This window comes from Aplidium turbinatum, chromosome 2 (genome assembly GCF_918807975.1).
Source record: "Aplidium turbinatum chromosome 2, kaAplTurb1.1, whole genome shotgun sequence".
NCBI lineage: Eukaryota > Metazoa > Chordata > Ascidiacea > Aplousobranchia > Polyclinidae > Aplidium > Aplidium turbinatum.
The window spans coordinates 54,945,623-54,960,498 of NC_137473.1; the positions used below are offsets into that span (position 1 = coordinate 54,945,623).

The 14,876-nt window shown below is 36.8% G+C and overlaps 1 protein-coding gene across 1 annotated transcript; it reads left to right on the forward strand.

Annotated features, from left to right (window-relative positions):
* The first annotated feature begins 849 nt into the window (after positions 1-849).
* On the forward strand, positions 850-13,016 carry LOC145788288 (phospholipid scramblase 2-like). The gene is made up of 8 exons (XM_082600070.1): positions 850-942; positions 2,656-2,788; positions 3,417-3,494; positions 4,115-4,191; positions 7,433-7,563; positions 8,283-8,509; positions 9,395-9,453; positions 9,897-13,016. The coding sequence occupies exons 1-8, from the start codon at positions 925-927 to the stop codon at positions 9,927-9,929; spliced, it is 756 nt and encodes a 251-aa protein (XP_082456196.1). The 5' UTR covers positions 850-924; the 3' UTR covers positions 9,930-13,016.
* Positions 13,017-14,876: the final 1,860 nt, after the last annotated feature.

Here is a 14,876-nt window from a genome sequence, read left to right on the forward strand (position 1 = left end):
AGGCCTATGGGCTGAGCTTAGCAACCGAGATGGAATTGTAGCTGTAAGTATTTACAAATGCCGCACTTCGGTTATAAAAAGCAATCACATTGTAAAACAACTGTTTAACTTCCAAATATCATTCTGGCTTAATAATTAACTTCGATGATTACAATTTTTTCTCAAGGCCTCGGATGTGCGGCGACGTTGTTCAACGTTTGAGCATCGTATCTCAACGATGCGTTTGAATACTTCTCTCTTGAAGTTTATTTTTGTACAAGTGAACCTCACAATAGCAGCGCAGACAATGGCATCTATTTGACGATTATAAAATCATAGGTGCGGTTTTTCCTGTGTGGTTGCCAGGAAAAATTGTAATGAAGTTAAAAGATTTATTTTATTGTACTGAGGTTGAATTTCTTTTGGAAAATCTTAGATTCTAGTTCATTAAACTTTAAGGTTTAAATTTAAACTTCGACATCCTGCAACATGATGCTTTCCTGAAAAAATTTTTACGTTTCCTACCAAAAACCCGGCGTAATAAATTTGAAGACAAGACTCAATTCAGTTCAGTTTGTTGTTATTTCTGACCATCACAATAAAAACAACATATGCCAAACACAGCAAAGGTCTAGAAAAAGATAGAAGCGACAAAACTGCCAAAAGAGAGACGACATATATTGAAGTAGTTGTTGATTTACACTCATTTGGTTGTCGCAGCTTAGAAACAGTTGCTTTCAGTCTTTTAAATACAAGACCAAGCAAGCAAGACAGCAAGTTTTTGTTCAGTCCATCGCAATAATATTTTGCTTATGGATTAAGACTCATCAGTTCATTAACATTTATCAGTTCATTCCAGTCATAGAACTTTTAGTCAGTTTAATTGTGTACTTTTCTGAATACCTTTTCAGTTCAGGTGTGTTTGTTGATCAGTTGAACAACAAAATGTCTGAAGTCCCGCTGGTAAGTGATAAGTATATTGCTTTATTACATTTCCAATATCATCAGTTATTCTCTCAACATTTCCTTGAATATGTGTATTTTGTACATAAAATAATAAGTGCTAGGCTCAAATATTATAATAAGAATGCTCAACGCCATGCCCATTGCCCAGTAGGCTAGTTTATAAAAAGCAAAGCAAATAAAACCACCTCTATCGAATTTATTCAGATGGATCATATTCAAACAGAATAAGAACTTTTTAAAACATAAAAGTAACAATGCAACCGAAAAATCGAAACAGTTCATCAGAATGAGGCCTTCTGAAGATCCCGCTCAAAAGGACGACCTGTAGATTTTAGTTTGATAATTGTCATTTTATTCACTGTTTCCGTGATATAGATGGGCCACATTTTCAATAATTTACTAACGAGATAATCAAACTACAAATGCAAGTTGGTTTGCAAAAGAAGAGAAGCTGAGAGGGGCAAGAAAGGTACCCTCTGAAAAACAAAATTATAAAACTGGACCCCAAGACCCAATTTCGGTTTTTGCATCAAAATTTATTTTTTGGACACATCTAATCCATGTCTCAGCAGCGTCAGCCTCATCAATGCTTGTACAGCAAGACAGATGTTGCAAGAAGGCCAGATGTTAAGTAAAATGCCTTATATCACTGGTAGGGCTAAGTTCTACTCTTCAATTCTCCCCATACTTTCCGAAGTCATGCCAAACATCTAGAAATTAATTTTGCGCTATAGTGAATTAGACAGAAAGGCATGGGATGAAAGAGTTTTCCTTTGAAGTAAAAAGTTCCACCGTCAAGGTAATAGCTTAATAGGTCAAAAATGGGTTATTTTGGCAAAAAATAGACAAATTTTTTTTAAGGTTCTTGAGGCAGAGCATCCCATCATGTAAAAGCAAAACGGTTGGAATTTTTGGATTTCTCATAATCAATCATATCTCATTGTTAAATAAAACGTAACAATCCACCTTTGAACAGACAATCGTATGTTTGTGGCTCATTTTTCTTGCTCTCTGTATTTTAAATTAGTTTTTCAAAAATCAAAAGAATCTGAATCAATGCAAGAAGATTAAAAATTTAAAAAATTTTGAACAGTTTCTAATATTTCATACATTTATTACATAATATTACTTACATATACAGTACGTTAGCACATTCAATGCACCGTAAATCTGACGTTAATTATTGTTTGTCAAAACTTATAACAAATTTACTAAAATAGATTTCAATAAAGATATTTTATATTTTCTGTCGTTTTCTCCATTAACGTAAGCAACATGGTGCGGCATCTACACTGCTCCTTCAAAGAAGTTTAGATGAAATAAACTTGGTTATAGGCTGCTAACGATAGCAGCTGTCCGCCTCGTTACCTCAGTGGATACTCGCCCGACACAAAATCAAACGGCGCTGGTTCGACTCTCAGGGTGTGCGCTTGAGCAACGCATTCAGGACTTCTCTCCATTTAGCGGCACATAGCGGATAGAATAATTCCCAAGCAGCAACACTTCAACAACCGGAAAAACTTCACTCTGTCAATCTCAGTAACCGACCCCGCGTCAAAAGCCTCTACAAGTATGTGAAACTACCAGGAATAACCAATCAAAGCTTTGTCAGTCCGAGGATAAAGATTCAAAACCAAACCAATTTCTATTCCAACAATTTTGATTATGTCGTCATATTACCTTCTACTTAATCTTGACGTATATTTATAGTCATCCATACCAGGTCAGGCGCAAACCCAGTGGATGCCCCTCCCCCAAACCATCCCAGGTTGCCCCCCAGGATTAGAATACTTGACCCAAGTCGACCAGTTATTGATCCACCAACAATTAGAGTTGTTTGAAGGTATGACGTCACGACATGACGTGACAATGTTCTGTCATTATAAGTGCGCTATGCACCAAACGACAATTGTCACGTCATGTGAAGTAAAAGCAACACAAATCCATCATCTCTGCAATTTGTTTTCGTCCCAAAAAAAAAACGTTACAAGTTGATTTCTATGACGTATGAGAATCCCTTCATGTTTTCAAATTGTTGACGACGATTATCTCAAAGTAAACACCAGGAATTGTAAGAAATAAATCTTTTGTGATTTTCTTGGAACATAAGGTATGGAACATAAGGTATGAGTGCTGGAAACATAAGGTATGTCAGTTTTCGAGGCTACGTGGCCCCGAATGGTGAGAACGTCTGCGCAACGTACAAAAGGACGTCGGTTTGACACCGCTCCAGGGCACGCGGCTGTGTCTCGGCAAAGACACTTAAAGAGATGCCAAAATAAGGGAAACAGTTGACTCGAACAATATATGTCACTTAACTGCTTCCAGTTATCTGTTGTTTTTTTTGCATTTGTGATCGCAGTGTACTGTGTGTTGTCACAACGGGCTCCAAAAAAGTATGATTATTCATCATTATTATTATTCATTATTATGATTATATAACAATAAAAGTGCTGTTTACTGTTTTTCAGTATTGACATCCATTGAAACAAAGAATCGCTTCGTCATCAAAAACAGCGTCGGTCAACAATGCTACTACGCTTATGAAGGTTTCTATTTAAGGAAGATTTCTTGAAGTTTCATTAATACTTGAGAATATTTCATTCCGTTAAAAGCCGCCAGTGTTTTGACAAAATAAGATAGGTTAAAGCGTCAAGCTTATATTCAAACGGTACCAACTACATGGGCCTACTGAAGCTTCATTCAATCTCGTTGGTCATCTTAGGAAACGTAGGCCGAACGTCATCTCATTATTTCATTATCATCATATTGAAATGGTAAAAGCAACCTAGAATCAAAGAAGGTGATTGCCTTAAAATCTGGGGACTTACAAATACGAGCTCCAATGGAACCGCATGAGAATGAACTCAAACTAGCTTGCATATCGTTGATATGGTGCTGATGAGCCTATTGTTTGCATGATTATCTCTTCGAGTAGTTTGTCTATGTTGTAGGCTAGTGCTATGTAATAGGCTAAAAAAATTCAAACTCACTTATGTGGTTGCTGTTGTGTTTTGTACCGTACCTATCCTAAGACAAGGAGTTTTCTTATTTTGTCAAAAGATAAAACGGAATGAATCGGACAAACATTTTTTTCTCTAAACCTGTCGTCCATTTCTTCAATGTATTGCAACATCGTTAATTTCTTTGTCGTTTTGTGATCTTTCAGAATCGGACTTCTGCATGAGATACTGCTGCGGGCCGGCCAGAGGCTTCGTCATGCACATTGTTGATAACCAAGGAAAGGTACACAAGCACGTAGCATATCTAGAGACGTTGAATCAATGTAAAAAGTCTAGAGATGTTGAATCAATGTAAAAAGTCTAGAGACGTTAAATCAATGTAAAAACGGTTCAGTTGCTGTCTGGGTAAGGCTCAACCCCAAGAAAAACTAAAACAAAACTAATCTTCTTCGAAAATTTTATCTTACATATGATAACTTAAGGCTTGATGCACATATGAACAGCAATAAGCAGGCAAAGTCAGGCAACAACACGGCATTTAACATGATATACAAAAATAACATGTTGATACTTGTCAAGCATCCAAACAACTGATATACATACATATGCACAGGGCCGGATTAACCATTAGGCTAATAAGGCTATAGCTTTAGGCCCTGGAAAAATTCGGCCCTCAATTGTTTTTGAGGTTAATTTTTTGTAAGGCTGATAGTGATACAGATCCAGTACAGCAAAGTTTTAGCCTAAAAACGAATGAATGAGTTGAGTCAATACATACGAAGAGCCCATTTCCAAAACCACGTAGGCGCCATTTTAACCGATATTGAGTTTAGAGCAGGGATTTTCAACCTGGAGGTCGAAGCCGTTTTTTGGAGAATAGCGAGGCGCTTGAAATTCCAATGTATTCTTTTCAATTTTTTTGTCAGAAAAGAATAAAAAATGTGTTTTTTTGCAATCTACCATTCCTCTACTCGAGGTTATTATATTGTTTAAGATTTTAGACGTTGCAAAAGGCTTTAACTACAGGAAAGCATTCGATATTTTTCACTAAGATCTTGTACGTTGCTTTGTGCAGACTAAAGTTAACCAAATAACCAGTAACCACGCTATGCTATAAAAGAAAAATTATGTAGAATCCTGTGCAAAATATAGATTTCTCAGTAGGCCCATTGTTTCCAATGGCATTGAAAATATTAGTGTCGGCTATTTTGTTTGAAAGTTCTTTCAGCAACAGGTGCACGCATTGACAAACTTAACAGTTAAAAATACGCACCACCGACCATCTCACTGAAATTGATTTAAATAAATCTATAAAAGATTGCAATAAATTCAACCTGTGAAAGTGCGAAAACGTAGATTATTCTCATTCTTTTTTCTCCTATTATCTAGCTAAGCTTGATAGAAAATGGAAATAACAATCGGAGGAAATGTAATAAAAGCGTGATAACATCGCAAAAAAACGTCTCTCGTTTCGAAAGTTTACGTTGGAACAGCAAAACTAAACATAACTGGATGTCGACATGAATCAATTTTGGTTAAATTTTGCATCCAATTACTTAATCATTTGTTGAATAATTTTATGAGAGGTCGCAAGACTACAGCATTGATTGCTCTAAGGAGGTCGCGGTGGGAAAAAGGTTGAAACCCCCTGGTTTAGAATGTCATTAGGTTGAGTATTACCACAGGTACCACCTACTATTCATTTCTTTCCAAAATCTTTTCCATCTGCTTCAAATTTAACACTAAAAATTGCGTTTTTTTCCAAAACCAATTACGCGCCATCATGAGCCATTTTTCTGTTATGTTTATGTTATTTTTGCAGTAAATAATTTCAATTTTTCACGTATGTATCCTTATTACTTTTTGTAGCTTGGTTTGCAAAATTAGGCCTTTCTCTAGTAAACAGCCTTAGGCCTACAGTGCCCTTAATCCGGCCCTGCATATGCATGATATGATATTGCTATTATTTATTTGCATCAGACAAGAATGTCAATATTCGAATTAACAAACCCAAAAAAATACACGAAAAATAAATTTACCACAAACAGCAGCGGCACAAATGTAGTCAGAAGACAACTCAACACAAACACTGGCAGATACAATGAACTGCGATCGGCTCAGTAAATGTTGATGGATTCTTCTTGTAAAATGAGAGCAATAAATAGATTGCAAAGAACAAAACATCAAGAAGATGTCACGTGGATCACGTCATTGTAGTGTAGAAAAATGTCGATTTGTACAAAGTGTCAGAGAACATTGAAGCTTCAAGTAGGGAATTGCAAGAATTATAACAACGTTGAACAAAGGCATACACAGGATTTCGCAAAAGTGCTTCAAATGAAATGCGCAAGTATGAGTTAAACATGGTAGAGGAATTAAGGCACATGACATAACGTTTTTTTTGTTTTTTTTTGTCGTATCCAGGCTTACACAAGGTGGTTGAAGATTTAGATTAAGTGGATGGGAAGGCAAGGAAGCCAATCTTCGTGTCCATCTTCAGGTATGCCTTTAAGTGTCCTGCCAAAGACACAGCCGCATGCTCTTGAGCGGTGTCAAACCGGCGCCCTTTCGATTGCCGTTCCATTTTTTTTCTTATATTTCATACCTTGCCGCGTTAGTTGTAGCTTTTTTTTTTGTCGTATTCAGGCTTATACCCGGTGGTTGAAGATTTAGATTAAGTGGACGAGAAGGCAAGGAAGCCAATCTTCGTGTCCACCTTCAGGCATGCCTTTAAGTGTCCTGCCAAAGACACAGCTGTATGCTCTTGAGCGGTGTCGAACCGGCGCCCTTTCGGTTGCCGTTCCAGGGTTCCCACCACTCGGCTATGCAGCCGACGCAGTTTGACTACGGTTTGATTAAATACGTTCAGATACGAGACACCTCCAGCAACCTCCATTGCTCAACGTATTTATTTAAATTGTCACGTGATGTGTTTTTCTCGTGTGATCACGCCGTCATGTGATGCGCCTGAAGTTCTTTGCCGTGTTTAATTCATGCGTGCGCATTTCTTATTTCATGTCATATGCAGGTAAGGTATATCAACTTTGCAAATGCTTGACAAGGGCAGCCCTTTGGAAAGCAGAAAACTTATCAACTAAACTTGATTGATTAATGTGCTTTTTTATTAGCTATTATGTCATAAATAGGTGTTTAAATTTTGGACTGGAAATACCACAACTTTGGCAATCTAACTTTGTTAAAAATCGTCAGATCGACGTCGCTGCGGAAGTTACACATTCAGGATACATTTGCAAAATCTGCAGGAATTGATAGTGCGGAATTTAATTATACTGTAGAATACCTTTACCATAGATTGTGGTCAAGTACTTTTTTGACAACTTAACTTTAAAAAAATAGCGACTTTATTTTATCTTTAGCTTCTTTTTTTCATATTTTTGCATGTTTCACATTCTCATGGCTGTAAGAAATCATCATTTGCTAGGTGTCTCGTGTGTCTTAAAAAAACGACCAAATAATTTTTTTTTTACATTTGTACATAAAGCGTTGCTTCTTGCTTATTGCAGGAAGTGATTCGTCTATCTCGTCCCTTCAAATGCTGTGCTGGATGTTGCTGGTGTGCTAACACAGATCATTGCTCCTTCAACATTGAGGTGGAATCCCCAGTTGGAAACCACATTGGGCAGATCAGACAAGCGTGAGTGGTTTTGCAAACTGTGATGCCGAGTTTGGATTTCACGAAATATTTATTGTCAGAAAAGTTTAAAATTGGTTTATGTTCCTTTACTTCCAGTGGCAGATCTAGAGGGGAGACGATTGGGATCCCACCCCCTTAAAACACAGAAAAGTAGGCTAACTCTATGCACAGTTTATTTGCAAGGTCTGTTAATACAGATCTACACAGCATTGTGTATTGTTGAAACCTCTCCCTCTAAAACTAAGTTCTGAGCCCATCCCTGTTTAGAGCAATGATTTTCTACACCAACACCAAGTCAGTTGGCTGCAACTTTTATTTCTAATTCGAGACTCCACCACCTTTTTGCTGTAGGCGTATGGGTCAGTTTATTATAAACATTGTATGCTATTGGGCCAGAGATTAAACTGTGGCGAATGAAAGAAGAAGAAAATTAAAATAAATAAAGTATGATATTTCCATTAAAAGAACACAGTGCTAGACATCGTCTTGTTATTTGACAAATCATGCAAGTCAAGTCCTCAACCCAACTTACATTCGAAATCTTACATATCCTTCTGAATCAACCGTTAGTAGGCCTAATTACTTTTCTGCCGGCTAGCAGCAATAAGCCGGTACCAGACCTCCAGACTCTTGAGCCGGTGCCAGACTGTGAGCCTGTAGGTGCTTATAGTCACTTAAATTTATGGACAAACAATTTAGAACGTCATAATTTTCTCTAGGCAATCCTTTTGGATTCCACACTATCGGATTATGGATGACACTGGAAATGAGGTTTTCAAGATCAAAGGTCCGTGTTGTATTTGCTCCGGAGTTTGCTGCACCTGCGACTTCCCATTTGAAATATTCGCTGGAGAAACAGATGGAGTTCCGGTTGGAAGAATCTCGAAGCAATACTCTGGAGCTGTCAAGGAAATGTTCACTGACGTCACAAACTTCTCTGTTTCGTGTAAGTGATGATTGTTTGATTGATTGAGGGAATTTACGCTCTCTTGAAAATGGAAGCGTTCTCTGGGGTTGGGGAGTCGGGCGAAAAATATACGATTCCGACTTCAGGGTTGCCAGACTTTTCTAAATTTGGTCTTTTTTCATTTTTTTAAAATTTGATTTTAGTTGAGATCGAAATTCAAACGGCAACTTTCACAAAAACTGACAGAAACAAACATTTTTATTTTCTGCTAAAGTTTTAGAGCGCAATGCGGAGAATAAGAAACAATGTTTTGAAAAAATATTGCAAACAAAGTTTTTATTCAAAAATAATGAAAAGGGCAATATAACGCAAGAGAACAACTGCACGCCCAGCAAGCTGGTGCAAGAGAGAAGCCCAATTACAGATCCATAGGATGCACTGCCTAATAATTATAAATTCAAGAAAAATGTACAACAAGTCCAATTGATGTCAAGTTATCTTGTTGTGTATCGCGATTTCAAATACGGTGGAAAAAAATTCACATAGTAAAATTTTTGTTTTGTTCATCGTTTTGTGTCAAGCCGGAGTAGGAACTGACGAGCTTCCACACCTTGGGCGAACTCTTTTATGATCAGTCTCGCTAGATAATGATAATTTTATTATTATCACAACATTACTACGATCAGACTGCAGTAATTAGTGGAAAGAATGTTCCTCGGTTCTTTACACGCCGTAATAGCACATTCCAAGGTGAATAGTTCGAGAAGAAATTAAACGCACTTTGAAAGGCTCAGTACCGAAATCGACTATTGTCGTGATTGGCACTTAACAAGTTTTGATGAATTTCACCGACGATTGGACTTGCATTGCAAGTTGTACATTTCACAAGCCACTTATAATCAAACGCAATGTATTTGTGTTTAGTTCCCATGGATTTGGACGTCAAAATGAAAGCTGTCCTTCTCAGCGCTACGTTCTTGATTGTGAGTAAATTGTCAACTTCATAACTAAACAGCGTTATAGGCCCACTTATTACGTCACAATGGCCGCTATACTTTCCATACATGTTCGTTTAACTTAGGTTATTTGAACACAAACATCTGAAACGAAATTCGGCAAAATCTTTTCATCTTCGTCGTCTAGTCCTGATTGTGGCCGAATAATGGGTTTGTCTTCCATTTGGACAAGACGATCTGGGATCCGTCGCCGTAGCGAAAGCAACTATTTTCGGTTAAATATTTATAATGTAACCTACTGACCCACCAAACATAAAGTTTCACATTTTTAAAACTGTAGGTTCTATTTATATTTCTGATATTCTTAGAAACTTTATAATTTTAAAGCCTTTGATGAACAGGCACGATATGCTGTCAGACCGCTTTGGCTTCAATCAAAACATTTCCTGCATTCTTGTTTTGTATTTCAGGACATGATGTTCTTTGAGAAGAAACAAAATTGAATTTGTCGGAAACAGTATTCATACAAATATGAATGTTGCACCATTGCTAAAAAAAACTGTTGTTTAAATGTATAGGCCCAACTCGTTTTCTAATTATGACTGTAGGCTTTTCTACTACAAGATGGTGCCTATCTAAAATGAAGAAAGGGAAAATATTCCGGTTTCGACAAACTAAATGTGAAAGCTGACACCACCTTGACTTTTATTTTTTATTTTTTTAAAACAAAACAAAAAACACCATTTGCACCATAGTAAGTGGGTGATGGTCTATACCAGCCGTTTATAGGATCAACTGCTTTAGATAACACGTGGTAGATTGGATTATAGTTGGGTTATGTTTATTCTTGAGTCGCATTTTAAGATTGTAAACGCATTATTCATTTAATTTTGGACTATTTTGATTTGTATTCTTTCTGTACCGCAGTAACTTGCAATTGCAATGTAAGTTTTCAATTTTTGTTTTGTTTCCTGTAAAGAATTGTACATACCGGTAAAATAATGAAAAGTACATGCTCATTTTACGCAGATTAGTTTGAGCAAATTACAAGAAGAGAGCAATCCCATAAAAATAAAAGAGCCTATAGAATATAAGCGTACTTCAACAACATAGCTTGTGCTTTTATGTGAAGTTAGAAGTACGGCCTAGCAAATCAGACATCTTTTTCAACTACACTATGTACTACATTCTGTGGAAGGGTATTGGGGGGCCTTACAGAAAAGTTTGGATTTTGCTGAAAGCGTCGTAGAATCACTTTGACTCGTTTTATGCAGATCGTTTCATACGTTTTACGTTACACGTTTTATATGGGTTGACTGGATTTATACGACACCATAACAATTCGTTGGAATAGTAAAAAATTTCAAAAAGTCTTTATTGGAAACTATCTGCTCAAAGTAAGATCTACATAGATTGAACTTATCAAGTGGAGTATGGTCATATTTCAGACAAAAAATCTGTCATTTTACATTGATTTAACAACAGCAGACGTTGAATCAATGTATAAAATGACGGATTTTTCCGTCTGAGATATAGTTACGTCTTTTCAAACCATAAATTAATCATCATTTGTTGCATTGCTATCAATAATACACTTGGCAAACACAATTGAATAGGAAAGCTAAATATTTTTATTACATCGTTGGATAACATAAAAACGGTGTACAAAGGACTCAATTTAGTGGTTGCGTTTTTATTAGTTTTTCCATTTTTATTACATGCTTTTGTTTTGCTGCATGCTTGGGCTTGGAAAACACTCATCTCCTTGGTCAATTAGGTTTCATTGTTGGAAATATTTCAAACTTGAAAGTTTAACGATTTACCTCAGGGGTTCCTAACCTGGGGGCCATGGCCCTTTAGTGGGCCATGAGCCTTTTTCAAGGGGGCCTTGAAAAAATTTAAAAAATAATATGTTTTTTAATTTATCATCTCTAAGTCCACTCCAACACTATATAATAAAAGAAATAAATTAAAATTTAATAAAAATACGAGTGACGGTTACTGTATAAACAAGTTTTTGAATTAAAATGACGTTTCTTAATTTTTTCAAAGGGTTGTAAAAAATAGGGCGGCCATTGATTGTTCAACATTTTCAAAGGGGGCCACGGTGTAAAAAAAAGTTGGGAACACCTGATTTAACTGAACAAACTCTCTTTTGTAGCTGCTCATAGGTTTGAGCAAGAGCTTTAAACGCTTCAATTTACGTTTAACTTTTCAAACAAACTTTATTACATCATTTCACAATTTCAATCCAAAAAAAAAAGTCGTTTTTATTTCTTGAAATTACAAAAAAATGAATGAAGATAGGCTATCTAGACAAGTTAAAACTTTAAATTCTGATTGTCGTCTTGCGGTTAGCATGAAATGTTTTGACTTCTTGCTATCAACGCATTGAATGTGATTGGCACTTTTCTCTTCAGTTCCCGACTTCTGAAGAGAAGTATTCTTTCCATTCACAAAGACTCAAAACAGCAAAAAATGACGCACGCGTTTTGTCGTTTCTACCACTTTCTAAACCCATGTTATACCATGCAAGTATATTATTTTGCTTTAATGGAAAGAAATTGAACTGAAACCTAGAACTGAAACAGTCGTTAGCTGCGCTATGGGTCATTATACTGTACTATACACATTTGGTCGTGATCTAAAATGGTATTTTTCGCATTTTTGTCTCGTTAATTACTATGCCACTGCTTATTTGGCACAAGTGGACTTGTGTAGCATTTTGTCAAAAAGGTTCATTGCTTTTATTCACCCATATTTGGTTGATCTTACGAATCTGCAGCTGTGGACGTTATTGCCGATGACCATTAAGTGACGTCATAATCACTTGCCGTTATGACGTAACTGAAGTAAATTTCGCTGAAAATCGTTTTTACCATTTGCAACACATCGATTGACATTACCAGCAAAACGTTCAAATTGATTGTGATGTCAATGCTGTGTTTCTCTTCAGTACGCAGTTCAGTGAAAAGATCTTTGGAGATGATATTCTTATAAATGTTGAGTTTGTTCAAAAGTTTCAGATGAGATAGAGATTTTACTTCACAATAATATTTGCTGTTCTAACAAAGTAACCTATTGTCGTCTGATGAACGCGAACGACCTGAAAACAGCGATTGTTGCAGCGATAACTATGAGAAAGAAATAATTTCCCTCTCCAATTGACCTGACGTTTGACAAGAAGGTAATAAGATCGGATAACGTTTGATATTCAAACTGTAAGAATACAAACATCAGAACAAATTCAAAACTTTTTGGCGTAAAAAACCATTGGAGTTCGTTTCCTAGTTTCGTAATTTGTATAGAGTCATCCCACCAAGTCTTCGCGTGTTCTTGTCTCGGAGAAGTGTTCTTCTGGTTGCATTCTGATGCAACATTTGATTCGTTTGTAATTATTTTATGCACATTTTTCGATGGGTTTTTATCCAAGTGTTCATAGCGAAATGGAAACCCAAAACTTTCTCTGATTGCCTTTACTCTCCTTGCACGTGTGTGGCATGCATGGCTGCCAGTGACGTAACAAACAGTCTGAGGCGCGTGCCAGTTGATTGTCAGGACTGAGGCAAATAACAATTGGCTGCAGCTGAATGGTGAGATCTCTGTGATGAGTCTGTTTCTAGGTTTTTAAACATAAAATTTTTAACAGTATTTGAGAAGGAACAGAATTATGATAAAATGTGAAATAAAAATAGAAATGAAATGTAACTTACTGCTCCTGATAAGTCAAAGTTTGAGTCCCATGGCAGTCATATCAAACATTTCAAGTGCAGTACCGGTAGTCACTGTGTTCAGTTTGTATAAAACATTGAGGAAAAGTTTTAATAATAGTGAAGCTTGTTTCGTCCAACTTAGACGTGCGTCTAACAGTTGGAGACTTGGATGTGGTTAGGAAAGCAAGTAAGCTAACTATCCTGTCCACTTTCAGGCACGGTTTAAGTGTCTTGTGAAAGACACCTGCGTGCGTTTGACCGGTATCGAACCGGCGCCCGTTCGAGCGTCGTACAAGGCTCTCACCGCTCGACTATGCAGCCGACCTAATGCAGCTAAATTACATCAATCAATCATTTTATTTTTCGTCATTAACGCGTCCGGGACGAAAAAGATACTAACTACAAAAATCGATATAAACCTACCAGCACGTTAACGAACGGGAAAAGGTGGCAAAACCTTGAAAGGTTTAAAACGTGCCTGAATGAAAAATTATGTAGTAGGCTATATATCAGTAGTTAGCACGGCCACAAAACCCAAAAAAACAAATAGCAAAAAATAAAACAAAAACAGAGAAGCACACATGTAGTATTGAATGACAGCCTAATGAAAAGTGTTGTGGATTGAATTTGCCAGTTCCAATATTGGTGTGGTGTAGGTAGTGTAGGTATTGAAAACGTAGTGTAGGTAGCTGAAGTCAAAGTGCTTGTGCAGCCACTAACAATTCACCATGACATTATTATTTTACAAAGCAATGCACTTTCAACCTGCAGAAAAAGGTTTAGTGTTAGGCCTACATATCTTAATGTGCACATGAAATTACGATTATGTTGGAATAACTTCCATATCGTATTTAGAAAGGCAGTAATTTGAATATGTTTAAGGCTCAGTAAAGACTTTACAAGTAAAATTATTCCAAAGCAGACTGATTAATTAGTGAACAGCATTCAGTCTGGTCGACTTCTTCTTTAACGTCGCCTGATATATCAGGTAACAATTCGGACACGATTGCAGCTTGTTTGACGTCATCCTGTGCTTACTTTACCCTGCAGTTTTTTCGAATTTGTGATTTTGGTGATATCGAGGCCTTCGTCCAGCAGCGCCAATTAGTTGTAATATTGCAGCTAATGATCTCTTTCTATTTTCCAAAATGTCTAGAAATGCTGATAACAAAAGCAAGATTTTTCTACTGCAAGCTAGAAGTTTTCATTTCATACCGCTGGTAGAAACATATTTTTGTACTTTCACTTGGACATTTTTCGTCAGAAAAAGTGTCTGGAAGCTTTAAACATAAAAATGTATCAAAACGTCTGGATTGTTTACGTCACAATAACGTTGCTCTATGGCGTAACAAGCAAAATATTTCCTTTCATCATCAATCTTCGTGGTTTCGTTTCTTCAGCAACGCCGAGGCGGAATGGTAAAATGCCGACAGGATTGTTTCATGTACAGACATCCCCCTTAAGGCTATCCATCTCTACCTTTATGGAGTGGCGTGACCATTTTTGGCTGTTTTCTCTTTTCAGTAACTTTCAGTCTATTGGTATTCAAAAAAGCCCCGGGCACGGTTCAACCAAGTCAGCTCCTACTTTATTTTATTTCTTTTCTTTTATTAAAAGTAGACTAAATTCTTAAAGTTTACTGGAAACGTGAACACCGGAAAACTGGTCACGCCACGCCACTGCTACTTTTAGGCTACCTATAGGCTATTTTTACCTTCAACTTGCAGCATCTGTTTT